General features: G+C 41.1%; 3 protein-coding genes across 3 annotated transcripts in view; 1 reads left to right on the top strand and 2 right to left on the bottom strand.

Moving 5' to 3' along the window:
- Nucleotides 1-560, bottom strand: part of SEC23B (SEC23 homolog B, COPII coat complex component) — a 32,007-nt gene extending 31,447 nt beyond the window's left edge. The window contains exon 1 of the mRNA XM_081150346.1: nt 61-560. The gene's annotated coding sequence lies outside the window, so the exon portion shown is untranslated. The remainder of the gene's footprint in view (nt 1-60) is intronic.
- Nucleotides 561-3,536: 2,976 nt separating this feature from the next.
- On the top strand, nt 3,537-12,375 carry RBBP9 (RB binding protein 9, serine hydrolase). The gene is made up of 5 exons (XM_081148436.1): nt 3,537-3,708; nt 5,228-5,270; nt 6,376-6,481; nt 9,880-9,965; nt 10,358-12,375. The coding sequence occupies exons 1-5, from the start codon at nt 3,610-3,612 to the stop codon at nt 10,591-10,593; spliced, it is 570 nt and encodes a 189-aa protein (XP_081004562.1). The 5' UTR covers nt 3,537-3,609; the 3' UTR covers nt 10,594-12,375.
- POLR3F (RNA polymerase III subunit F) lies at nt 12,262-27,640 on the bottom strand. The gene is made up of 9 exons (XM_081148435.1): nt 27,199-27,640; nt 25,657-25,774; nt 22,299-22,366; nt 21,763-21,830; nt 19,639-19,751; nt 16,625-16,768; nt 16,310-16,417; nt 15,288-15,479; nt 12,262-14,226 (listed from the first exon to the last, which is right to left on the bottom strand). Exons 1-9 carry the CDS (start codon nt 27,258-27,260, stop codon nt 14,149-14,151), a joined length of 951 nt encoding a protein of 316 aa, XP_081004561.1. The 5' UTR covers nt 27,261-27,640; the 3' UTR covers nt 12,262-14,148.

Genomic DNA, 27,640 nt, shown 5'->3' with positions numbered 1-27,640 from the left:
CGCCTACAGACTCACGCCCACGCCCTCAGACCTCCGTCCCCTCCCGCGCTCCCCACTCACCTGGCCGTAGCCGCCCGCCTCGCCGCAACCGCTGGCACCTAAAACTACGTGAGCCCAGCCCGGCTCCGGCTCCGGCTCCCACCGCCAAGTCCAGCTCAGCTCTCAATCGATTGGTCAGCGGCCCTATGCGTCACGCAAGGGTGCCGCCCACGGCCCAATCAAAGACGGCCTTCCGGCGGACGAGCGGAAGGAAGCAAGACACTCAGGGAAGCCGCGCCGCCATGTCGGAAAAGGGCAAGACCGTTGAGCCTCGCTCTACAAAACCGCAGTTCCTCCGAACGTACATTTCTCCACGTCTACCTCTAGCCGTTCCCGCTTTAGAGAACCCCGGCGCCTGTCGGACTGTTTTCTAGGCGCAGCCCGCACGCCTCAGGCGCTCCCTCTGATTCAACATGACATCCGCCCGCCTCAGTGGGAAGTTCCTCTCATCGCCTTAGTTACCGGGAAGCGAAAACGATGACGTACGGCCCCGGAAGAAGGAGTAACGCTACGCGGAGGAAGCTGACGCTAACCGGAAGGAGGCGTCAGCGCGCTGAAGGGCGGGGCGGGGCACAAGGAGCGTGGAGGGGCGCATGCGCGCGCACACCTACCTGTGCGGAGGCAGGTCCCCGGGTCTGTCCACAGGTGTGGTTCTGCATCTGCGCGTCACGGGGTTTCCTCCGCTCGCCCGCCCCGGCGGCTCGTGGGCCCTGCGGAGACCCGCACCTGGGCCCAGGTCCTCGCTGCGCTTGTCGCCCCGTCGCCGTGCGAGGAGGCGAATGGCCGAGAACTGCCCTCGCTAAGCGCTTGAGAAGATTCAGCAACCCTCATAGCTACGTCGGGCGCAGCTTCTCCAGCCGCCGCGACTGTTTCACTCCTTTATACGCGGCAAAAATGAGATTTAAGTTTATTAATCTGATTTAGAGATAGCCTTTCTGTAGCATATAAAAATAAGCAAAACCATAAACTTAAAATTATGCTTAGAATATAGGCATCCAAGAGTTACGATGAATTAGCTCCATTTAGTATCAGTAGGGAGTTTTCAGTTACAGATCGCAGAAATTCGTTTAAGTCGATGTCCTATGAAACAATTATTGTTAACATAAGAAGTTGGTCAGAATAATTATTCAGTTTTGTTGAGCAAATTTGCATTTTCATGTTCCTAAAACATTATGTAAGAGTAATGTTAGGTCATTTGACCATTACACTTATATAAATTTAGGACATTCAAAGTAGTTATTCCCTCAGGAAATAAGCTCAAATAAAATACATACTTGTATTATACTTTACATTGAGGGAAGACATAGATGGGGTTTTTTTAACCAGACATTAAATACAATTTGGCAAAGATTTGTTTTGATTATTTGAACCTAGATTCTTTCTGTACTAGAAATTTCTGTAAGGTTGTTTTTTTTTAATTTAGCACATTTAAAGTATTAGAAATTTAATGTCCTTATTTTCTGGGAATTTAGGGACAGGTAATTTATATGTGTATTTATTTTCATAAGCCAGTTAGAGCTCCTTTAAGAGATGTGCTAACCTGAGTTCATGTTCTTCAGCAACATGATTTCCCTGGTTTTGTCAGGTGAATCCATTGGGATGTTGGTGAAACCTCCAAAACTGTTAAAGTTTCAAAAAGGTAAAATTATGACCCTCATACAAATGCAAGGTGACAAGGTGTCGAAGATTCTCCATAACTCATTCACTAATAAGAGGACCAATAAGAATGTTTAAATTGGTTCAAAGAAAAATTTGATTTATAGAGACATACTCTTTACCACGCAAAATTCATTTTCATTGCTGTGCACAGGAATCATTTGCATCGTTATGGGAAGAAAACATTTGTGTGATTATCCATCCTCTGTACATTAATTTCTATCTCTACAGAGTTGTAAAAGAGTTTAGCCAAAGAAAAAGGTCACACTTCTTAAGATCAGATCACTCCATAGGGTCCTTGAACAATGCCCAGCATTTCATAGAAAGTTCTCCTTTGACTATTTCAAAGTCTCTCCCACAGTTGCCCTGAGATATGATACAGTGTGTATCATTTACATTCTGTATTTCTGGCTGATACTTCTCTAACTAACATAAGATTCAACAACATGCTGGATATCCCTGGATATTCTCGGGCATCTCAATCTCGTTATGTCCTACACTGAATTCATACTTCCCCTTGCCACTAAACTAACCCCTGTCTCTTGTGCTTTGTTTCACTTGGAGATACCATTCTCGCAGTGACTCAGGCTGGAAACTAGGGAGTTATCCTTGGCCTCCCCTATGACAGGGTTCAGGACACACTACTACAAAATATGGCACCTCGGCATATTGAATATTTTAACCTGAAGGAATTTGAGAAATTATAGATGCAAGGAAGGACTCTGACCTCCCCCTCCCTTCCCTAAAGCAGATCCTAAGTCCTTCATGTGAAAGGTCCCCTCCCTTCACCAGGAGTAGAGGAGCATTCTTCCTTCCAAAGATGAAACAGATTGAACAGGCCTTGCTAAGTTTCCCCCAGTTTACTACCCATACTGCTCATTTTGTCCCATCACATTTCCCCATGACTTTCCACGCTTCATCAAACCTAGTAGCATAAAAACCATCAGGTTTAACTGCTTCCTTGGGTCTTCATTTCCTCATGAAGGCTCCTATGTCATGCAGAATTTATAACGAACAAATTTGTATATTTTCCTCTACATTTCTAACCCTCCACCCCTAAAACTAACAGTGAATCACTTGGCCCTGTTGATCTGCTGTTCTAAATATTTCTCTTTTCTTCTTTTTAAATCCTCACCAGAGGACGTTTTTTCCACTGCTTTTCAGAGAGAGTGGAAGGAAGAGCGAGAGAAAAACTCATGTGAGAGAGACACATCAATGGGTTGCCTCTCATGGTACATGCCCTTGGCTGAAATCGAACCTGAGACCCTTCCGTCCGTGGGCCTACTGGCTAGGGCTAAATATTTCTCAATTCCATTTATCTACTTAGCTCAGGTCCCCATCCTCTCTCATCAGATTACTGCCACAGCCTCACAAATGATCTCTTTGCCCAAATTTTGCCAACCCCGGGCCTGGTGGGAGGAAAGCGTGGCTCTCAAAAGACCCCTGGATCACCAGTTGCCCCAGTTCCACCAGTAAAAGGACTCGCCCCGGGAGCAAACAAACTCATGCCGGTAGTTAGGAGGTGCTTATACTAAGAACTGTTTTGAAATCAGAAGGAGAAATGATATGGATTCCAGGAACCCTGAACTAATAAATAGTCGTGTTTTGCAGGTTTGGAACTAGAAGCACACTTTCCTATGGAAATACCAATAATTCTAGTAAAGACATAACACATTCTGGGCATGTCACAGCCTGTCTTAATCAAGAGGAGGAGATGCGAGCGCCAGTAAGAGGCAAGTAAAAGGTGATTTCTCTCGGGTGCCCGGTAGAGAAAGGGGGGCCGGAGCGACTGGACTGCCCCGCTGGCTCCCTGGAACTACAGCTCCCAGAAGGCCGCGGCAGGCTCCCCGCACTCGCTCTGGGGCTCTAAGCGCTGCTGGTCGGCCGCCGGGGTGCCGAGGCCCTTCTGCGTCCATGGCTTGTCCTAGCAAGGCAGTAATTGTTCCCGGGAACGGAGGCGGGGACGTGGCCACCCAGGGCTGGTATGGCTGGGTGAAGAAGAGGCTGGATCAGGTAGGAGGGCGCCTCGCTGCGGGGAGTCAGCCCGGAGCTGGGGGGACAGGAGGGCCGGCGGCCTGAAGCTGGACCGTCGTCTCCCCGCTGCTCCCCAGCCCCAAGCCCTGTGTTTTCATTCCTCTCCTCTGTTGCCCTGTCTTCAGCTCCAGGACTGGTGGTCGGAACCCTGATAAAGCTGCCAGGAGGACTTCTCTGAGTCCTTGGAGTATAAGGCACCACCTCTCAGAACCGCAGACCACCCCCCTGGATCTGCTGTGGGGTCAGATTTGGGGCTTCCCATAAAGTAGATGTTTTTTTCTTGTTTTTTTAAAAATCCTCACCCGAGGATTTTTTTTTCATTGCTTTTCAGAAAGAGTGGAAGGGGGGGGGGAGAGAGAGAGAGGTAGGGAGAGAGAGAGAGACACATCGACTGGGGGCCGGGGATCGAGCTTGCAACCAAGGTATGCACCCTTGTCTGGAATCGAACCCAGGACCCCTCAGTCTGTGGGGCAGCCACTCCAACCACTGAGCAGAACCAGCTAGGGCCCCATGAAGTTTTACAGCTGTCTTCTTTGCTCCCTGGCTCAGATTTTGAAAAATTCAACATGTAATATTAATTAGTATATACAAAGGATTTATGTAGCATGTATGTAAATGAGTCATAATGTAATCAAACCTGAGAATCCATCATCAAACTAAAATCTAGAACATTACCAATAGAAGCCATCTCTGTGCCCCTCATCCCATTTCCCTGCCATCCTGAATTTTTTTTGCATTTGCTCTTCTTTTAAAAATTAAAGTACTTTTGCAACTTATGTATGTATCCTTTAAACAACATATTGTTTAATTTGGCTTCTTTGTGAGCTTTATAAATTGGCATTCTACTGTAGGTTGTCTTGTACATCTTGGGGTTTAACTCTCTTCCATAACCAGACAATAGGATTGCTTCCTGGGTTGCTGTCCTCTAGAGCTCTAGAGTAGGTTTCTAGAATAAAATTCCTGGGTTGGCCCGGCCAGGAGTGGCTCAGCGGTTGAGCATCGACTTAGAATCCAGGAGATCTCCGTTCGATTTCCTGTCAGGGCACATGCCTGGGTTGTGGGCTTGAGCTCCAGCTGGGGGCGTGCAGGAGGCAGCTGATCAGTGACTCTCTCATCTTTTTATTTTAAAATATATCTTTATTGATTTCAGAGAGAGGAAAGGAGAGGGAGAGTCTCCAACTTTCTGTATCACAGTCTGTCTGGCTCTGGGTCATTCTGTCTAGAACACATTCAGTCATGCCCTTTCTATACACATAGGTCTTTCTATGTAGAGACCTACAGAGCTGGCTAGATACAGAACTACAGACACATGAAGTTCATGAGAGGGATTGTATGTTCATATGTAATCCTGTAGTGCTTAATCCACTTCATTTCATAACATAAACAAATACTTATTAAAATAGAGAAAGATCATATCAGGTGTCACACTGTTTATTAGCAAAGTATTAGTTGTAATTAAGCTGTTTATTATAGCTTTCTTTCCCCTCTCATGTCATAGGTACCTGGTTTCCAGTGTTTGGCTAAAAACATGCCTGACCCCTGTGAGTATTAAAAGTGTTTTTAAATAGCCTCCTCTTGTTGGGTTTTGATCTTGCATTTTCCTGGTAGAGAGCAAGAATATTCTAGTAGAGCAGCCAAAGAGAATATGTACCTAAGAACGAATGATGGCAGGTAGCTTGGGGAGGGGGGTGTATACCAAAAACATTCTAGACAATTCTAGTAAGGATCAAGAAAAGCACGTGGGCCCTGGCCAGGTGGCTCAGTTGGTTGGAGCATTGTCCCATATACCAAAAAGGTTGCGGGTTCAATGCCCAGTCAGGGAGCATTCCTGGGTTGTGGGTTTGATCCCCGGTCAGGGCATGTACAAGAGGCAACCAAATGATGTTTCTCCCCCACCCTTCTTCTCTCTCTCAAATCAATAAAAACATATCCTTCTGTGAGGATTTTTAAAAAAAAGGAAAAAAAGAAAAGCAGTTGGACTTGGTAAAATTTAATTTTCAACTTGGTAAACAACTTGATTTTCCCTTCTATAACTCAACAAATATTTCCAGGCAAAATTTATGGGTGTTTCACTTGAGGCAGAGATAACACAAAACTTTATAGCATTTATGAGGTCCTAATATTTAAAAATATAACAATGCCACTTTTGTTTGGAGTTTGGCTATGACTTGTCTCAGAAATTTCTGTTTTGAAAAGAAATTATATACAAATTTGAGAATTTTTTATTTTTTAAATCTTCACCCGAGGATATTTTTTCCATTGCTTTTTCAGAGAGAGTGGAAAGGAGAGAGAGAAACATCGATGTGAGAGAGACACATTGACTGGTTGCCTCTGGCACGCACCCCATCCAGGGCTGGGAATTGAGCCTGCTACCCAGGTACGTGTCCTTGGCTGGAACCAAACCCAGGACCCTACAGTCCAAAGGCCAATGCCCTAACCACTGAGCCAAACCAGCCAGGGCAATATTGTCTTTCAAAGAGCAACATGCAAATCTTTGTCTCTATTAAAGTGGCCCCATTTCCCATTGTAGTCCTGAAGTTTTCAAAGTTGTGAACTGCTGCGTAGTCTTCTATTAGAAAGGTGGGCGGCATTAGACTAAGGCTGTCCCTATCAAGTGACAGACTCTTTCTTTACCCTGAACCTTAGTTACAGCTCGAGAGAGCATCTGGCTGCCCTTCATGGAGACAGAGCTGCACTGTGACGAGAAGACCATCATCATAGGCCACAGTTCCGGGGCCATTGCAGCCATGAGGTGGGATCCTTGTTATCACCCCATGTGGGCTCCGACGAAGTCTGCTTGGGAAAAACCTTGTGTATATCTGGTTTCCATTGTCAAGAACAGTGCTGACCTCAAAAGTGGTAACATAACCTATCCTAATTCCTTCCTGGTTTGGTTACTGGATTAAAAAAATTGGGGTTTTTTGCTTTTACTGGGATACAGTGATCTTTTGAAAACATTAGTGGCTCGAACCCCAGCCACTGCCCATCCCTTCAGAAAAAATCCTCAGCCTTCAAGGCTCCCAGTAGCTCTAATGTCATGTCTGCCTTCTTCCCCGAGCCTGGTTTAGACCTCACTGTAGTTCAACATGCTAAGTGTGCACCTACCTTAGGCCCATGCTTGGTCTTGCTCTACCTGGAACTCTGTCCCTAGGTACCAGCCTGGTTTCTCCTTCTCTTTAGGCTCTACTCAAATGTCCCCTTTCAGTGGGGCCCTCTTCTAACCACTCCATTTGAAACCCCTCACCCCACTGACTCCTGGTCCCTTTATGCCTTGTCATCGCCCTTATTATCTATGCCATTTTCCATCATCTGACATCCTGTTTATTTCTCATCTGTCTCCTGCCGATAGAATGTAAGATCCATGAGGGTGGACTTTGTTCACTCTGACTCGGAAACCCCAGTGCCTAGAAGAGTGTCTGGCATATGGTAGGTGTTCAATAAATATTTGTTAGCGATTAGAGGCTGTTCTCCTTTCCTCCTTAACCGCTAAGTGCTTAGGACCCATGGGCACATCCCCGATGCTCTCCATAGAACATGACACCTCTCCCTTTAGGTTTATAAGGCCAGGGGTTAGGGACTTAGGTGGCTGAATAAGCCTGTTGGCTTGGGTTTCTTCCATATTTGCCAGGCTGGATGGCAAAGGCTTGTGGTTTCCATTCATCTAGCCTCATCCCAAGCAGTCCTTCAAGATGTCGCAAGAATTGCATGTCAGAGAGCCTCGCCAGATTCCATAACCTTTCAGCCACACTAATCAAAGCTACGAGAAGAATAATGCTTTCCAATATGGAGTTACAGAATGACGGTACAGTCAGTGCTTACAAGCTGCCAGGGGTTGTCTGGAAAATGAAGAAATCCCTTTCTGTTGAAATCTATACAAACTCAAGGCCAACTGGATTTTTCTCAGGCCACTGGCTAATGAAGATGTGCCCTCTTTTAAAGATCCCTGTAACTCACTGCAGGACTGTCAGCAACCTTCTACGAACTAACTTCTAAAGTTAAGGTAGGGCCTGGCCAGGTGTGGCTTAGTGGTTGAGCATCGACCTAGGATCCAGGAGATTGAGGTTCGATTCCCGGTCAGGGCACATGCCCGGATTGCGGGCTTGATCCCCAGGAGGGGGCATGCAGGAGGCAGCCGAGCAATGGTTCTCATCACTGATGTTTCTATCTCTCTCACTCTCCCTTCCTCTCTCTCGAAATCAATAAAAATATATTTTTAAAAAATAAAGTTAAGGTAGGCAAAGAGAAAAATAGATGCCAAAACCATGGGGGATTGTAGGGGCACAGGATATCGACAGTCACAGAGGATCACCCCACAGTTTACTTGTTAATCACAAAAGGGAAATAGTGACTTTACAATGGAAGGATTTGATGGATATCACCTTAAGTCTGCAATTTGCAACTGATGCCACAGCAGGCACACTGGCGTACACAAGGATTTTTGAAACGTGCAAATCCTGACTAGTTAGGGGCACTGACCTCTTTTGCCTGTCAAATAAAAACAAACTACAACAGCCAACACGATAACCATCCAGCGTGAATGAATCAAAATTGTACCTATTTTCTGTCAGATCAGCAAAAGATGTATTTTTTGGTGTGCCTCAGAATTTTAGTAATTAGTTTATGTGCCAGGAGATGAAAAAGGTTGAAAATTGCTGCCTTAAGCAAGTAATCCAACTTAATCTCAGCAATAATAGGACAAATTGGCTTCAGGTGCCTCTGAAGGAAGGCCTGGGAGGTTCACAACATCGCCTATGTAGCATCCTTGCCAAGTGTTTAAACTCAGTCTAATCATGAAAAAACAGGCAAATTCAGCTTATGGGACAATGTACAAGACAACTGGCCTAAATTTTTGTTGTTAACCCTCACCCGAGGATACTTTTTCCATTTATTTTTAGAGAGCGTGGAAGCGTGGGAGAGAGAGGGAGAGAGAGAAACATCAATGTGAGGGAGACACATCGATTGGTTCCTCCCACACACACCCAGACTGGGGCAGGGATTGAACCTGCAACCTAGGTACATGCCCTTGACCAGGAATCAAACTCACAACCCTTCAGTGTGCAGGGCAATGCTCTAACCACTGAGCAACACCAGCCAGGGCACTGCCCTAAATTTTTAAAAATTACCAATGTTATTTAACATGAATAATTTAAAAGTGACTACAGAGTCATGAAAACCAAATGCAGTGCATGATCTTTGACTGGATCTAGGATTGAAAAGCAGTTTTTAAAGCATTTGGGGGAAAATACAGTTAACATTACTGTTTCAATGTTAAGTTTATTAGGTGTAATGGTACTGTAGTTACATAAGAGGATAGCCTTATCCTTAGGGATACATGCTGAAGTATTTAGGGGTGATATATTGCAAAATTAATGCATTAACCTAGGTGCGTGTCATTCTAACTTTTCTGTAGGTTGGGGAAAGAAGTTTAGGCGCAAGTACAAAACACCAACCCTAAATCTTTCCTGGCATAAAGGCTCCTTGAAACTGCTACCATTCTATGTCTTACCTTAGCCTAGTTTTTGCTGAGGGAACTATTTGCAAAAGTTAACTGTCTACTTACCAGGCACTGTACTAGGCACCAGGGTCACGACAATTGAGGTTCAGATGTGCCCTTAAGGAACTGATGGTTTACATTGGGGGAGATATACTACTACACAAATGAGTAATACAATGCAACATGGAGCGTGTGGTAAAAGAGATACATTTTGCAGTGTTTCTTCAAATATGGTCGGGTTGGGAGAGGTGGCATTCCTCCAAATGCAGATTTCTGGGGCTCATTCCCAACCTTTTGAATCATGCTCTGGGACTGAGCCTGGAAATCTACGTGTTAACCAAGTAATGCTGATATATACTAAAGGTAGATTGCACACGCTGAAGAAAATGATTACTTTTTCTGTGTATTCAGAAAGGATTGCAGAAGAGGTTTGGACTACCTTGAAAAATGAGTAGAAAATCATTAAGTAGCCACGGTTAAGTGATTAACCATTGGCCTTGTAGTTCTGCAGTTTACTTACTATTTTTCGGATTAACTTTAACAGCATATAGCACATGCTTCCTATAAGCGAAACCAAATGAGTTTTTGGTGGTTAACTGACTCTGGTGACCAGATTTAACGTTAAATGTTAGCTAACGTCATTTCTCTCCCCCCAGGTATGCAGAAACACATCGAGTCTACATGATCATATTGGTGTCTGCGTACACGTCAGACTTAGGAGATGAAAACGAGCGTGCAAGTGGTAAGTTTGAAGGCAGAAACCGCAGAGGCGCCCTTCCTCTAGTCACAGGGCTCCTTGTTCAGGTCATAGAACAGCATTGTCTTTTGGATAAGCTACAAAAAAAATCTGATAGCACATGAAAAATATTTACCACCCATCTTTAGCTATAAGTTTGGCACTTTGAGAGGCGTAGACCATTTCTAATCCATAGTCTAGAATGGAACCCTTAAGGCCTGACTGTATCTGAGCCATACTTCCCCTTCACAAGTACCCGTGGTTTCAAGCTCCCGGATCTGAAAACCACTTAGGCTCTGATTCTTTGTTTCTCCTACGGTCTTCACTACATATTTTAGAATGGCTAGAAGGGAAATTGCCCATTGGCACTGATAGGTTATATATATTTTTCTCCATAGGCTACTTCAACCGCCCCTGGCAGTGGGAGAAGATCAAAGCCAACTGCCCTCACATTGTGCAGTTTGGCTCCACTGATGACCCTTTCCTTCCCTGGAAGGAACAACAAGAAGTGGCCGATAGGTTGGAAGCCAAGTTGTACAGATTCACCGACCGTGGCCACTTTCAAAACACGGAGTTTCCCGAACTGATTAATGTGGTGAAATCTATGCTGAAAGAACCAGCACAAAAAGAATGATCTCTGCTATTTTGCATACCAGTATAGTAGAGCAATTATCAGATTACAGGTAAATAATCATCAAAAATGCCTAAAAAACAAACACAAGTTTTAGTGTTCGAACTAAATTACAAATAGCATTTCCACTTTCCATAGAATCTACATCTCTCCAGATTGCTCTGAATTAAAACAGTATTTTCTCTCTATGATAAGGGACATAAGGACTTCTTAACCACCCAAAGTGAGTAAGACTGAAATGGAACCCGGGTTTCCTGATTTCCAGCCCAGATTAAAACTAAGTAAATTTCATGCATGTTACAGGAATTGTACTCTTTGAAGTAAAACTTTTGTATTTTGTTAGAGAAAGAAAACATGACTGAAGGTCCAGAGTGTTGGCTTAGAGCTCAAAACACTAGCTGCTATTTTGAGCTGGCCCAGGACATTAAACCCAGGCTGGGGCCTTCACCTTTGACAGCCTGCCCTCCCTTCCCGTCCTTCAAACAGGTTGCGAATGAAACATAAGGATGCTGTGAGGCAGGAGTCTGCAAGGGTTGGGCAGGGAACACGAGCAGTCAGCTTTGTTTAAGACCACAGTGGTACTCGAGGACAAGGGCAACGTGGAGAACTCATGTAATGTGGGAATGTGGCAAGGTATTGCCAATTTTCTGATTTTTCGAGGAAAAACTTTATACAGTGGTTTTTATATTCAGGGAATATATATGTATGTATATTCCATATGTACGTGAATTATGTCCAGTCCATATACATACGGTTTAGTTGGCAACTACAATATAAATAAAAAATTTATAAACACTGCAACACACACAAAATCCAAGCCACCCATTTGGGGCCCGTGCCATAATTAACTTAGGCAGGTGCCTTAAGAGGCTCTACAAAGCCTGAGAAATGAACATAATGTCAAAGGATAAAATCATGGAAACAATTTGGATTTTGTTACAAAGTCTTAATTTTTAAAATAATCTTTCCATTCAAATTTTTGTTCTGTAGAGTTCTACCTTTTAACTTCAAGCATCACTCCATGGTTTTTCTTCTGATCATGTCAAAAGAACCCTTTTTCATTTCTCAACAGTTTTTGCCTATTACGATCCCTAAGTATTGCCTCCATTTCCAGTCTGCTACTATAGAAAGTTCTATTGGACAGCACTGGAGTCTAGGGCATGTATTTTATATTCTCCCCTCATCATCCATCTAGTAATAGTACGAAGTAAAACTGACTCTGCTTGAAATTACTTGACTAGTTTGCTTAGTCGATCACCATAAAAATCATGGCTCCATAAAACTTATCACCAAACTAAGATCAGAGCAGTTTCACAGAAGAATCCTTAACTGTTCGTTTACACCATCCATCAAATCATAGATTCTCATGATTCTGTGTCTGACTATATATGGCTCGTTATTAACCACAGTGAGGCCTTGACAGACTCCAGTGAATAACTGTTCTCAGGTGAGCAAAATACCTTATACTAAATGAAAATCAAATATAAGGATTAGGACTTCACTCACAATTTGATTTTTTGGTGTCATGGGTCTAGAGCCCCAGTATTTGTTTTGGTCAGAGTTTACTCCTGTACATAAATATACATTTATCACCAGTGGTGTTGTATTTTTAAATTATTGTGTCTTTCCTCCTTAAGTTAATATTCAGAATTTAAAATGCACTCTGAGAAAAATGTTTAAAGAGATTCTTTATTCTAGTGAGGCAAGGGATATTTTTATACTTTAGCCATTGATTGTAAGCTTTAAAAATCAATCTCTGAATAAAAAAATCAGTCTCTGGTTATCAAGACATAATGCAAAGTCTGTATTTAAAACTGGTTCCTGCTCTCCAATTCTAATTCTCCTTGGAGTTCAGTTTGCTTATTAAATAAGACAATGCCCCTGTGATAGGCCAGGTCCCAGGAAAGAGATATTATTTCCATTCCAACTCTCATTGGGGTGCAATAGAAACCCATAGTTGCAGGCTCCTAGATTCTCTGTTTTATATATATATATAAAACATTTATATGACCTTTGTTTCAAAGAGCTAGTGTTATCAAATGCTAATTCTATACAGTTGGCCACAGAATTTATCTGGTTCTTAAACTGGTTACTGAGCTGAATTCATTTTACTAACCCCATTTATCTCAAAATAACCCTTCTGATGGTTGTCCATTTGGAGTATCTACAAACTGGTATTTGAACTCAGGCCTCTGAAGTAGCTGAGCTTGCATTCCTTTCCTTTGGTACCATACTTTTGGACTAAATACAGAAACCTTTTTTTTTAAAAATAAGTTTTTATTGATTTTAGAGAGGGGAAGGGAGAGAGAAACACTGATGAGAACCATAGATCATCTGCCTCCCTCACACCCCCCCTCCAGGGATCAAGCCTGCAACCTGGGCATGTGCCCTGGCTGGGAATCAATCAGTGATCTCTTGGTGCACCGGCCAATGCTCAAAGGAGTCAGACCGGCCAGGGTGACACAGAAACTTTTAAACGGAGTTAAAAGGGAAAATACAACAGCTGGGATCCTAAAAAGCCCTCCAGCTAACTTCTGTGCAACACTACATCAAATAAACTAGTGTTTTCTATATGGCTCAAGCCTGGAATTGAAAGTGCTGTTAGAACTGAGGACAACTATAATAGCTTTCTGCTCAGTTTAGACATATTACATCATGATTTTTAGAACAGAATAAGGAAAAGAAACTAATCTAAAACAAGAACAGAAGAATGGTACCCCTCCCGAAAATAAAGTGTGGAGGACAATGGATTACTTTTAGTTTTAATTTTAATTATTTAGCAGTTAACTAATTTAATTTAATTAGTATTTAATTTAAAATACTAAGAATCTAGGGGGAAAATCCTAGTAAATAACACAATTGAGTCACAGAGTGAACTTGTAAGACTTTAACAAAGAAGATCTAGTGAAAAGAATCCTTTAGGATGAGAATAATATTATTTATGGACTGAAAACATATTAACAATAGTCATCATTTAGGTTTGCGGTAAACGCAGTGGTGTAATCCTCTAAATATTTCTTACGTAAAAAGGAATCAATAGTGTGGGAAAGGGATGTTCCAACTCTCCCCTCCATTCACAGTGCGTAGACTGCTCTGCTCTTCCCGCCCTCCCTGTTTTAATTTCTTCTCACTGGAACCACTGAGAAAACATAAATGGTGATAATGAACCAGTATAAACAATTTCCCTGAAAACTAATAAATAACTTCAAAACAAGCGTTTTTAGACTCTAGCCATTATCCAGTGGTGAATATGCATTTGTTGGCTTCTTTTTTCTTGGACAATCAAGTCTTGAAAGCTTCCGATGTTGTTGTCCAGAACTTCAGAGTATTTTATTTATTCAAGAATGGACTTCACTTACCTGCTTCATATCCTGTTGGATACTCTACCAATATAAATTTAGTCTTCATAGATAAAAAATATATATTTTCATAGCAGCAAGTCTGTATCCATTATTGTGAAGTTTGCTTTCACGGGAATTTGATGTTCCATCATGAGTTAAATTACTTGCTCCCAAAGTAACTTCATTTGAAAAATGTCATAAAGTTCCTAGCCCTCTACTAAAATTCGAGCCATTCTGTCATGTAAACACAGTTAGATGGTGAAATCTCACCACCTTCACGGCAGTCATCAAAAACCTTTAAAAAAGAAAAAAGTTTATATTCAAACTGAAGTTTTAAAAAAATTATTACACTAATAGATCAAGTCAAATTAAATGTCAACTATAACTCAAATTTCTGTTAACAAAATATCCAAGACCCAAACATTTATTTAAAGCACTACTTAAGACAAAACTTTCAAATTGAAAGAGATTAGGGCTGTATTTAAGAACTTACTATAATAGGACCTGCTCTATGATCTGGGAAACCTTATACTATAGCATTAAGATGACCATGTTCGCCTGCCAACTGGGGAAAAGGCTATCAGCAGGTAACAGGAATACAAGAAGGGAGATCTATACCATAAGAATGACTTAGTTTTGACTAACTGTTTCATGTTTAGCTACCTTCCTTTTCATGAAGGGTGCTGAATAGAATTCCCAATACGCTAGCCTTTTTTCTAGTAACTCAAACCATGGCATGGAGTGCTTAGATGTATAGAAAAGGGCCAGTATAATGAAATAAAACAGACTCACAGCCCAAGAATATAAATGTGATGAGGGCTGGGACAGTGCCTATAGTACACTGTTGGCACTCATAAACAATATGGGAATGAATGAATGAATGAATGAGTGCTTGGGCATGCTGCAGGGGAAAGAACATTACCTTGGAGTCTGAATCCTGGTTGTTACTTCTAAGCTGCATGCTCTCAGGTCTTCCTTAGCCTAAGTTCCTACCTACTTAAGGGGAAATACACCACCAGCTCAAAGGGACGTAAGGAGGGTTAAATGAAATCACATAAATCTTCAAAAACATGTCTGGCCATGGTAAGTCCTCAACAAACCTCATTTCCCATCCTACTTAGGTTAAATGATTAATGGTTGTCAAAATTGGTCCATTTTAGGGCCAAGAGCAGAAAACACAAATTTCTTAGGTAAGACAATGATTTGTTCATTAAACGTTTGTGATAAAGGTTACATGGAGGTTTGAGTAGTTCTTGGTCAACCCTGAGTCAGAAAACTGGAGCATGCTTGCTGGTATGTTACATGGCATTTGCACTTGGTGGCAGTCAAGTGTAAAGTGAAGCCCCTTTAACTCACCGGGCAGAGTCCACAGGGGGCCCGGACCAACCCCGTGGGTGGGATGATTGGATTGACTGCCCTATAGAGTTTCATGCGTCCGTCTACACTGCCAACTGTGCCTTCTTTTGCAGCGATGATAGTCATCTCCACTTTCCCATCATATATGAGTGTATTCAAAATGGTTTCAATGTCCTCCATGGACAACTCTACCTATAAAGGGGATATATTAAAAAGGAAACAAAAGGACAAGGAGACATTGTTTTGGAAGGGTTAAAAACAAGCGAAAGTACAAAGAGGTTGAACAATGGTCCAAGTTAGCACAAACCACTCAAATGCTAAGAACAGAAATCTTACCTCAAACTGAGTTTGACACTTTCTGATATCTTTACTTCGTAAGTAAAATCTGAAAGTCTTGTAACATTTGTTTGGCAAGAACTTGATGGAGATTTATAAAATGCATGAGCAGAAAGGTACTTTAGACATCAGTCTTTAGTCAAAATTCCTGTCTTTCTTTTAATAAATGAGAAATCTAGGAAATGAAAAATGACTGGTCCAAGGGTCCAATTTCTTCTCTGATCATGAAAAGCATTCAGTTTCCTTATGTATAGTACCTTATGTATAGGTCTTCAAAAAAAATATGCTAATACCACCATATATCTCATAAGAAGGAAACTACCAATAAATGACAACTGATGTGATGACTGATGTTTGGCACGTATGTTGAAATGTCCCTGAGAAAGTCAAGAACTTGTCAGAACCGACTTTTGAATTTGGATTGTAAAATGTACGACCAGCGTCCTCCACTCTGCTGCCCTATCTCCCAAGCTCAAGTACATACGCTGCGGACAGTGCCAATGGCAACGATCGACATTGCCTAACTGGCCCAGGAAAGTGCTTTCTCAAAGTGGGTCCTGCAGAATGGTCACAGGTTACCACTGAAGAAAGGGTCTGGGTCAAATAGGTTTGGAATAAACTGTAAACTATATCCCTATGATAAATAAGGTTTTAAAAATGAGATTAAAATTAGAAACAGCTTTGACCTTACTAATCCCCAGTTCACAGATGTATTTCCACACTTCATGTGATGAAGCAAACGAACTATTTCTCTGTATCACTGGATTCTGTTTGCTCTCTCGGGCTGTTTCTGCCTATAAGGATAGAAACATAAATCTCAGCAAGAGCACTAGTGTTTTATGAATACAATTTATACACAGTGAAATCAACAGCAGAACATATTTTGTTTAGTAAAAAGTACCAATTTAATATTTAATTCCTATAAAACAAGACCTACAAAATTAAACATTCTTTATGAAGAAACGTAAAAAGAAATGATTGTTTATTCAATTATGCCTCACCTTCGTTTGTAGGAACTTAAAACACTGTTGGTTAAGCACCTCTACAAATTCAGATTCAAAATCCTGGTCACTGTACCAGGCTCCACCAGTCACAGACCGGTCAGGCTGCAGGTTATAGAGCATATACACCTTTTTTTTCGAGGCCTAGGAAAAAGCATGCATAGCAGATGTGGTTATAAGCTAACAGTCTCCCAAAACTAAGATGTGAAAAAAAACACAAAACATCAGAGTTTTAGATTTACTTATTGTAAAAATGGTAGAGAATTCCCATTTACCTTGTGATGTTTTCCCTATTATTAACATCTTACATTAATAGGGTACATTTGTTACAACTGATGAACCAATATTGATATATTATGAACTAAAATGTACACTTCATTAGTATTTTAATTTTTCCATAATGTCATTTTCTGGTCCAGGATTCTATCCAAGATACCACATTAGATTTAGCTGTCATGTCTCCTAAGGCAAATTTTAGTTGTGACAGTTTCTAAGTGTTGCTATTGATGAACTTGCCAGTTTTGAGAATTACTGGTAGAATACCCTTAATTGGGATTTAGTCTGATGTTTTTCTGATGATGAGACTGAAAAAAGACCATAGAGATCAAATGACCTTATCACATCATATCAAGGGTATTTGATTGTCACCAAGTGATGACTGATTGTCATCAATATGACTTATCAGTGTTGACACTAACCTTAATCACCTGGATAAAGGTAGTGATTCACAGTTTTCTTCACTGTAGTTATTTTTGTTTCCTGCCCTTTCCTTGGAAGAAAGTCACCATGCACAGCCCACAGTTAAGGACTGGGAATTATGCTCTGCTTCCTTTAGGGTGAAGTGTCTACATAAATTTGGAATTATTCTGTCTGGGAAGATTTGTCTAATCTGCCCCATTCATTTATTTATTCAAGCATTTATCTATCAGTATGGACTCATGAATATTTATACTACTTTAATCTGCAACCTTGAAAACATCATGCTAAGTGAAAGAAACCGGACCCAAAAGACCACATATTGTATGATCCCATTTATAGAAAATGTCCAGAATAGGCAAATCTATAGAGACAGAAAGTACATTAGTGGTGGTTAGGGCCTTGGGGTAGGGAAGCTGGGGAGTGACTGCCAGTGGGGTCACATTTTGGGGTGATGAAAATGTTCTAAAATTAGAAGAATGTGACGGATGCACAAGTCTGTGAATATACTAAAACCCAATGAATCATACACTTTAAGAGGATTAATTTTATAATATGTAAATTATCTCAATAAAAGTTAAAATGTCAAAATGAAGCTAGTGGGTATGTGGAGTTCATTGTATTATTTTCTTTACTTTTGTATATATTGGAAATTATCCATTAAAAATGTAGAACAGAAATAATATTCTAATTTAAGGAGTGGTATGACATAAATATCATTGATAAATAAAATCAAATGATTATTAAATCTTTTTTGGCAGTTCACCTGATTTTATTTTTCAATTACAGTTGACATTCAACATTATTTTACATTTGTTTCAAGTGTTCAGCATAGTGGTTAGAGAATCATATACCCTACAAAATGATCCCCCTGATATTTCAAGTACCCACCTGGCACCATAGTTATTACAGTATCATTGACTATATTCCTTGTGCTGTACTTCACATTCCCATGACTATATTGTAACTATCAATATGAACTTCTTAATCCCTTCACCTTTTCACCCAGCTCTCCAAACTCCCCTCCCCTCCAGCAACCATCAATTTGTTCTCTGTATCTATGAGTCTGTTTCTGTTTTATTTATTCATATATTTTGTTCTGTAGATTCCACATATAAATAGTAAAATCATATATTTGTCTTTGTCTGTCTGACTTATCTCACTTAGCATAATACTCTCTAGGTCCGTCCATGCTGTCACAAATGGATAAAAGATTCCATTCTTTTTTTTTTTTTTTTTTAAATATATCTTTATTGATTTCAGAGAGAGGAAAGGAGAGGGAGAGAGAGATAGAAACATCAATGATGAGAGAGTCATTGATCAGCTGCAGCCCTCAACCCGGGCATGTGCCTTGACCGGGAATCGAACCCTGATCGCCTGGATCCTAGGTCGACGCTTAACTGCTGAGCCACGCCCGGCCGGGCTCCATTCTTTCTTATGGTTGAGTAATATTCCATTGTACATACGTACCACTGTTTTATCCACTCATCTATTGATTGGCACTAGGGCTGCTTCCATATCTTTGCTACTATAAATAACGCTGCAATGAGCACAGGGGTGCGTATGTTCTTATGAATTAGTGTTTTGGGTTTCTTTGAATATATTCCCAAAAGCAGAATTGCTGGGTCATAAGGGAGTTCCATTTTTAATTTTTTGAGGACCCTCCATAGTGTTTTCCGTAGAGGCTGCACCAATTTGCATGAGTATCAAATTCTTATATGCTGAAATTTGTGTTCAAGCAAACTTTAGGGGAATTTTGGTTCCTTTGACACCTAAATCAGTGAGGTCAGCAGCAGATGTCCCTGATGGACCCCGCTCTGAGCGTGGAGCCCCCGAAGGATGTGATGGGCAGGGTGGGCTGAGGAGAGGAAAAATGCTATGTGCTGGAGCAGACGCTCTACCAAGGCAGGGATCTTTCTCTGACTTATTTACTGACGTATCCCAAGCACCCAGAACAGTGCCTGGCACACAGCAAATGCACAATAGATATTTGTTCAATGAGTAATCTAATATGCCAGGATGAAGTAAATTCTCTTACACATCACAAAATCCAGGAAAAATGTTCATGATTCCAAAAATTCTTTCCTGAATAGAGTAAATCAGCTTTGTTTTATGAGTGGGTAAGACACTAAGAGTTAACTAGACAGTAACATATCTAAGCAGCATCTCCAAACCAATATAAGCTAAATTTTTAAAAATCTTTTTTGATCAATTGTTTTAGATCACAATATAGCTTAAAGAAGAATAAAACCTGACATATACTTGGAGCAACATATGTACAGCCAACATCTGGGAGAAGAAAAGAGAAAACTACTCACTGCCACAGACTTAACAGCTTTGATAAGCTTTTTACTTTCCAAATTCTTTAAAATTTTGTTAATTTCTGTTAATGGCAAATTACTTTTGTACCGGATATCTCTGCTCCATATTCCTGTAAGTAAAGTAAAATAAGTTGAAAACTTTAGGATTTGGGTTTATAATACCACTGCTTATATCTCATTCCAAAATCAGCAAAATATACATATGTTTATATTCCTAGAGCATAACTATTAGAAAATTAAGTGCCTTAGAGGTAAGAATCACATAAAGTAACAAAAATATGCAAAAACAATACATAAGTTATATGTTCTATTTTCTATGGAAATTTCTTAGAATTCTCATGTGGAACCTTTTTAAAAACAAATAAAAAAGACGTATTTGTAATAGAAAAAAATCTTGAATGTTGTTGAATTTATACAGTCATGTGCTATATATTGACATCTCAATGATGGATCAAATGTATACTGGTGATTCGATGAGATAATAGAGCTGAAAATTCCTATCAACTGGTAACATCATAGCTGTCCTAATGTAGCCCAACTCATTACCCATGTGTTTGTGGTGATGCTGGTGTAAACAAACCTGCCAGTCATATAAAAATACAGCAATACAATTATGTACAGTACATAATACTTGATAATAAGTGACTATATTACTGGTTTACATATTTACTACACTATACTTTTAATCATGAGTTTAGGGTGTACTTTCTTATAAATAAAAGCTTTTTGTAAAACAGTATGCTGCAGCAGCCTCACACATCCCCAGTCTCATCCATCTCATTTACTGTCTCTTGATTATATGCTTTTCTTGCACTTGACTTAATCTTGTGTTGTTCTGTACAGTAACATGCCATATGGGATTGCAGCTTAGGGGCAATAAGCTGTACCACATAGCCTAGGTGTGTGGTAGGTTTACACCACCTATGTTTCTGTAAGTGAACTCTATGATGTCTGCACAATGACAACAAAATCACTTAACAATACATTTCTTAGAAGTTATCCCTGTTGTTAAGTGGTGCCTGACTGTATTGTCTCTTCCATCCCCTCCTGCACCCCAACCTATTCCCTATAAATTTCACTTCAGATTGTACATGTGAAACACAAACTTATGCCTGGGCTATGGTCAGCTGCAATCCTCAAGGGAAAGAAATCCCGTTATGCGAGCACCCATGCCCATTATTTACACGGCACTGTATTTAGGAGATGGGAAATGGGAAGATTATAGTTCTTACAGCCACTAAAGCCCTGCGCAGGAAGGCATAATGTTTCTTTCAAAGAAACAAAGTGTTGCATGGGAAGAGGGAATTTTATGTAAAACTATTTTGCCGTATTTCCTTCCCAAAGCAGAGGCGTAATGAGATGGGAAGAATTTTTTTTTTTAAACAAGAGAATGGCTTTTTCATAGGTCTATTGACCTTTCTAGTAAATAAAAGACTTATAAGGTTGCGGATTACATCATAAACATTAAAGCCTATAGATCAAACAAATCCTAAATTGTAGTAACAGCAGCTTAGATACGGTTCTCCAGTGAAGACAGATGAACTAAGTAGCTGTGCGGGACCGAGTCGGACACGGCCACGCTGCACTACACATCTCTCTGGTTTGTTTCCCAAAACCAGAGGTTTTTATTGGCCACAATTTACACATAAGATGAAGACACTAAGGCTTCCAAAGTATAGAGAGTGAAGATTAAAAAAGGGATCTTAATTTTTAATTTATTTTGCACAGATAATATATTCACACGGTTAAATATCCAGAAGTTTCTTTCCATCCCTGCCCAGTCATGTAATTCATTCCTGCCTCCTCTGAGTCAACAATGACACCACTCTGCATGTCCTTCAAGCATATGTATAGTACAGAGCAGGACAAAAATAGGTTCACGGTTGTTGGTACAGAAAGTAATACAGTAATTAATAATAATATAAGAATAAACTGTTTTGCATACTCACAACTGTAAACCTATTTTTGCCCCACCTTGTATATAAGTATGTTACATTTTCCTCTCCTTTTTACGTAAATGGCAGCATACACACTGATCCATACCCTGGGAAGACAGGCTCTCAGTCCCTATATCTGGTCTTAAAGTCAATGTTTTTTCTGCTGCTTCCTTCACGTGCTTACCTTTATTTCCTGCATCCTCTATGATCTGATAAACTAGTTTCTCTTGGTTATCTGATCCCTTCATTTTACTGCAGGGAAATAAAGTAGAATTAAAACAGCAAAAGAGGTACAGGAGAATGTAGCAATCTACATGACTACTTAAACGAATTAGCAGACAAGGTCATCACAAGTATTTACCAAGAGGAGGACTTACCTTAAAAGGAATGAGACAGGGCTGTATGTACCAGAATGAAAAGATGTCCAAGACAGAGTAAGTGAAAAAACAAGGTGCAAAACAGTATGGATAGAATGATCCCATTTTTGTTAAAAAAGAAAGAAAGAGAGATTATATATAAACATATAATCACCTATATGTATTTATATATATCTAGAAAAGAAGATATATACCAAATTATTAAGAGCAGTTATCTCTGGGAAATGGAACTCCCAATAGGAGGCAGGGACATTATGCAATTCTGTATTGGCTTTTTTCTAAAAACACATGTTACTTTTGTAATAATTAACGTTTTCTTAAAATGATATAATTAGGTGCTTACCCAGCATTCTGAGAATCCTTTATTCTATACAGCAGGCCTGTATTGCTCCTTAAGAGATCCAACTGACCCTAAATTTTTTAAAAATAGAAAATAGCAGTGAATTACTTTGGAGATACATCATATCCAATGACAAATGTTAATGCATTCTTTAATATTTTACACAGACTAAAATATCCTACCTCCCATAGTTATTTGTCAGTTCCTCACTTGAGATTTAAGTTTTGCCTACTTATCACATGCAGTGCAATTTTTAAACCTTAGCTCTTTATCTTGTCATTTTCTAAAATATTAATACCTAACCAGTACTTATATGATAGATCCTGGCTTGGTTACATGAACAATGCATAAAGAATTATAAATAAGCAGCTTTAGAATAATAAAAATCTATATTCAAATAAAAACATATTCAATAAATATAAATAAGTATAATACAAATAGAATATAATTTACATAATATAAAGTTCAAATAAAAACTAACATGCATATTAAGAAAAATAAGCCGGCCAGAGAAAGAGAAATACCACATGATCTCACTCATATGTGGAACACAATAAACAAAATAAACTGATGAACAAAATAGACCCAGAGACATAGAAGCATGGAACAGACAGGGATCTCAGAGGGAAGGTGGGGGTGACAGTGGGTGGGGAAAGAGTAATCAAATAACTTAAATGCATAACCTATGGACACAGACATTGATATAGGGAAAGCCTGGGGGTGGGATGGATGCAGGGTGGAGGGGACCAATGGGGGGAAAATGGGGCATCTGTAATACTTTCAACAATAAAGATAAATAAAATAAAAAAAACTAACATGCATAAACATTCTATAACATGATGATTAAAATTTACAAAGTTAATAGTGACGTTTACTGGTATGTGATTTTTCTATTGTGTTACACAAAAATTAGGCAGAAAGGTCAACCAATGAATAAAAGACCACAGTTTTGTTTTTTCTACAAGTCAAAAGTAAAATAAAGCATGTCTGACATGCTTCGGAATTTCCTTGGGTCTGAACTTAGGAACACCTATATGGCTATACCACTGGGCTTCTGGCAGTTTGGGGAAACCACAGCTAAGAGAGGCCTCATTCCCATGTTAAGATTGGGCAGACCCATGATTCAGAAATGGGTTTACATACGGCTGAGCAGTAATACCCTCCCTCCCCCAATCCCACTAAGTAACAAAACTGAGACACAAAGCTCAATTTAGAGGCTTTATTCATTTAATTCAACCTGTGAACATTTAATGAACACTAGGACTATGACTGTTTGCAGGTATGAACATGAATTCTAAAAGAGAGTCACACATCTAACTTCAATACCATCTGGTTGGCATTAAGACAGAGGTAAGTAATGGGTGGGATGGGCTCTCAGAGAAGCAGCTTTGGCCCCATCTGGGGATTCAGGGAGGCCTCCTGGAGACAACAGCAGAACTGAGTCTTAGAGGACAATGAAGAGTTAATCTGTGAAGAATGGGAAGAAGGGCCTTCTAAGCAGGGATGACAGTGTGAGCAAAGGACCTGGGACATGCAACAGCATGATGTTGCTGGGAAACAAACAGAATCTGTTCCCTTTTAAACCTAACTTTCGAGGCACAATGATGGCAAAAGATGAGGAAGGTAAGGAAGGTAGAGGCTCAATGTGGTGAACCCATAAGTTTGGGCTTAAATCTCTAGCACTGAAAGAATCATTTCTGATGGGGAAGTGACTTGGTCAGATCTGTATTTAAGACAGATCAGCTGTCTGCTCTGAGGCAGATGGAGTCAGGAGAGCCAGTCAGGATGCACTGTAATAGTCCAGGTAAAAGCCAAGAGCCTGAACACATGCAGTGATAGTAGGGATGGAAATAGAGGAACAGATTTGAGACTTATTTAGAAGCTAAAATCAGTAATAACTTGTGATTTATTAATAATTACTCTCTTGCTTAAAATTCTTCAATAGCTCCACCACTGCCTATAGCCTATAGCCAATACGACTGACAGTAGGTGGGGTCGGTCACAGAGATGGTAAACAAGAGGGAGGTACTGAGGATGATTTTCAGACAGAAAGGAAAGGGGTGAAAGGGTAGTCACAGGACAAAAACATTTTCTATTGCCACAACCTCCCAGCATCCCTTCCTCTATCCTTCCTGGAGCTGAAGACCTTCATCATAATGAACTGACTAGAAATAATCAACAGTCCTTTTTTCCTAGTGCTAAAACAAGGGTCAGCAATCTGGCCCACTGCTTGTTTTTATAAATAAAGTTTTATTGGGACAAAGCCACACCCACTTGTTTATGTGTGAATCACAGCTACTTTCTTGAAGAGTTAATCTACTGTAACAGAAACCATATGGCCTGCAAAGCCTAAAACATATACTATGTGGCACTTTATACAAAATGTTTGCCAACCCCTAAACTAGAAGGTTGAAGGGAATAATATAACAGAAAGTTCATCTGTCCTCAAACCTCCATATCCAGAGCCCTTAGAAATCCAACAAAGCTGGTATATTTAAAAAGCAAATCAGCCTTGGTCCTGGCCAGGTAGCTCAGTTAGTTCAAGTGTCATTCTGATAAGCCAAGGTTGTGAGTTCGATCTCTGGTTGAGGCACATACAAGAAACAACCAATGTATGCATCAATAAGTGGAAAAACAAATCGGTGTTTTTCTCTCTTTCTCTCCCTCCCTCCGTCTAAAAAAAAAAAACAATAAAATTTAAAAAAGCAAATCAGCCTTCAGATGATTCCTTAGTATAGAAATGTTTTACCTACTTGCTACTAAGACAAACTGAAATGCTCTCAGGACATGGGAATTTTGACAATGGGGAAAGGAAGGAGAAACAGGTAGATTTAGAGCATGGGGTACCACTATGTGGGGTGTTTTGGACAGTAGAGGAGAATGACATTAGGGCTCCAGGAAAACAGAAAAGGTAAGAATAGGTAGAAGGGCTTCACTGAAAAAAACCCACTGCTATCACTGGGGGCTGAGCCTGCACTTCCTCCCAGGGGCCCAGCAATGGTCACATTTAACTGTACTCATTCCTGCCTCCTGAAATGCTCAGGGTGAGATTGTAGAAAATGATACCCTAATGAGTTGGCTCTGTGATGACTCACAGAAAAATCAGGGGGATATATTTCATAAAGAATGGCCCAATACCAGGAGTGGGAAACAGAAGGTGAGAAGAGACTATGCCTATGTGCCTTTATGTATCTTAATGACAATCAGATTAACAAATAAAGCAGTCTGAGCCGCTTCCTGATTTAGAATCTTGTCAGTCACAACCTAACACATCTTCCAATGTTTTTATGAATAATAACAGGAAGTAATGACAATGGTAACTTAAAAATGTAATTACATTAACTAGTTGGATTCACCTTACCATAGACAACAGTCTATTGATTGCCACTGCCCGCTGCTGAGCTTCTATATGAGGCATTTCATTTTGAATTACTTGGTCTGTGATTCCATGAGGGAACTGGTGACATAATTCTATAATCCTAGGAACAAAGGCATTAATGATATTATTTATGTTACTTATTTCAAGAGGCAGTGGGACAGTTCTATTCCCAGTCAGGGTACATGCTCCGGTTGCAGGCCGGATCCCCAGTACAGGGCATGCAGGAGGCAGCCGATCGATGACTCTCTGTCATCATTAATGTTCCTATCTCTCTCCCCCTCTCCCTTCCTCTCTCTGAAATCAATAAAAACATAAAGTAAAAAAAAAAAAAAAAAAAAAAAATTTTAAAAAGAGGCAGTGGGGGGAAAACCAGCAGAACAATTTGAAATTGTCTTTTTTCACATTTGGCACATAGTCTGGGTTTCTATGACGGTTTTGAATCAAAGCTTTCAAAATACATGTCTGTATTATTATTTAAGGAAAACATTCTTTTTCTCACTAATAAGAACTTTAAAATAGAACAAAAGTCGAAAACACGGGGAAAAAATTAACACTGCAGCTTCACTTTTCTCAGATGCAAGCACACGAAGTTAAGATACAGTGCTGCCCGGCCAGGTGTGGCTCAGCGGTTGAGCATCCACCTAGGATCCAGGTGATCGGGGTTTGATTCCCCGTCAGGGCACATGCCCAGGTTGCAGGCTCGAGGCAGTGGATCAATGACTCTCTCATCATTGATGTTTCTATCTCTCCCTCTCCTTTCTTCTCTGAAATCAATAAAGATATATTAAAAAAAAGATACAGTGCATTGGGCAGCCATAAGTCTGCAAGCAGGAGGCAAATCAGATACTTCTGGTGGGAAACCAAAATTTATGACAATTTACCACAACTGGGGCCTGCTTTTGGAATTGTCCCTACCAAACAGAAATAAGCCCCTGGGATCCTCATATGTTACTCATAACAGTCTGAGAAGGTTGGGTTCTTTAAAAAACTATGTGGTAACCTACAAATAGCAGAGCACTGATGGAGAATTATAAAATTGAGAGGCTTTAGGGGCCCTACAATCTTGACTTAAATACTGCACCGAAACCACTGTTGGCTTACTGTTGCTTTTAATCACAAACTGCACCCTAACTTCGCCCAAACGTCCTGTCGTGGGAGTTCCCATAGCGACAGGGGCGCTCTTGGGTCAGAACCTGCATCCTCAAGGACTACGGTAAAAAACGCCATCTCCTCTGTGAGCTTCGATCACCTTAACGCGGGGAGGCAGCGCATCGTCGTAACTTCCCCAACAGCATCAAGACAGCCGCACAAACCTGCACACCGTCCAATTCGTCTCGAACTTCTCGAGCTTTTTGCTCTCCAGGAGTGGGAGGGGGACCCAAACCCGGCCGGCCCCTCGCCGCGTGATCACTGAACTCGTCCCGGCTCTCCCGGCGGTCCCCGGAGAAAGGGTCCGGCCTCCCCAACGACGCGCCGCCTGCGGGGGCTCCCGCGCCAGGAACCGAGCCTCCCCCGCGGACCCACCTGCTTTCTACCTCTACCGGGTCCGCGTCGGGCGGCTGCAGCTTCACCTTCACCTCGGCCATGAGGACGCCGTTCCTACCCCCGCGGGGGACAGAAGAGCGTGGCTGCCAGACCCCAAACGGCAGGACCGGAGAAGAGGCGAAGACGCGGCCCGCCTGGGCGCCGCGCTTCTCCCAGCGTCGCAGCCGGTCCTTCCTCGCCCGTCGGCTTGAGGTGACCGAGCCGCGCCTGCTCCGCCGCGCTCCCCGGCGCCGCTACGCGCGCTCATGCCCGCCTTCCAGAATGCCAGTGCCTGCCGGACGGACGAGCCTGGCTTCCTCCTTCTGAGCCGAGACGCCGCTTTCGAGCATTTTCCGACCTCGGTGAAGGCGTCTTCGCGGATGCCTACGGCGAGGGCCTAGGAAAGGAGGTCCGGGCGGTGACGGCTCTCCGGCCTCACGTC

Source organism: Miniopterus schreibersii (assembly GCF_964146895.1).
Source record: "Miniopterus schreibersii genome assembly, chromosome: 10".
Classification (NCBI taxonomy): Eukaryota; Metazoa; Chordata; class Mammalia; order Chiroptera; family Miniopteridae; genus Miniopterus; species Miniopterus schreibersii.
The sequence above is the reverse complement of the archived record's forward strand: the minus strand, read 5'-3'. Positions and strand labels throughout refer to the sequence as shown.

What these genes read in the sequence shown, in the direction of transcription:
- RBBP9 (XM_081148436.1), top strand. Translation starts at nt 3,610, where the DNA reads ATGGCTTGTCCTAGCAAGGCAGTAATTGTTCCCGGGAACGGAGGCGGG. An exon ending in TAAAAACATGCCTGACCCCT is followed by an intron (nt 5,271 to 6,375) that starts GTGAGTATTAAA and finishes CCTGAACCTTAG; the next exon opens with TTACAGCTCGAGAGAGCATC. An exon ending in GGGGCCATTGCAGCCATGAG is followed by an intron (nt 6,482 to 9,879) that starts GTGGGATCCTTG and finishes CTCTCCCCCCAG; the next exon opens with GTATGCAGAAACACATCGAG.
- POLR3F (XM_081148435.1), bottom strand. Translation starts at nt 27,260, where the DNA reads ATGGCCGAGGTGAAGGTGAAGCTGCAGCCGCCCGACGCGGACCCGGTA. An exon ending in CCGGTAGAGGTAGAAAGCAG is followed by an intron (nt 25,775 to 27,198) that starts GTGGGTCCGCGG and finishes CTTTGTTCCTAG; the next exon opens with GATTATAGAATTATGTCACC. An exon ending in AGAGGATGCAGGAAATAAAG is followed by an intron (nt 19,752 to 21,762) that starts GTAAGCACGTGA and finishes CTTTACTTACAG; the next exon opens with GAATATGGAGCAGAGATATC.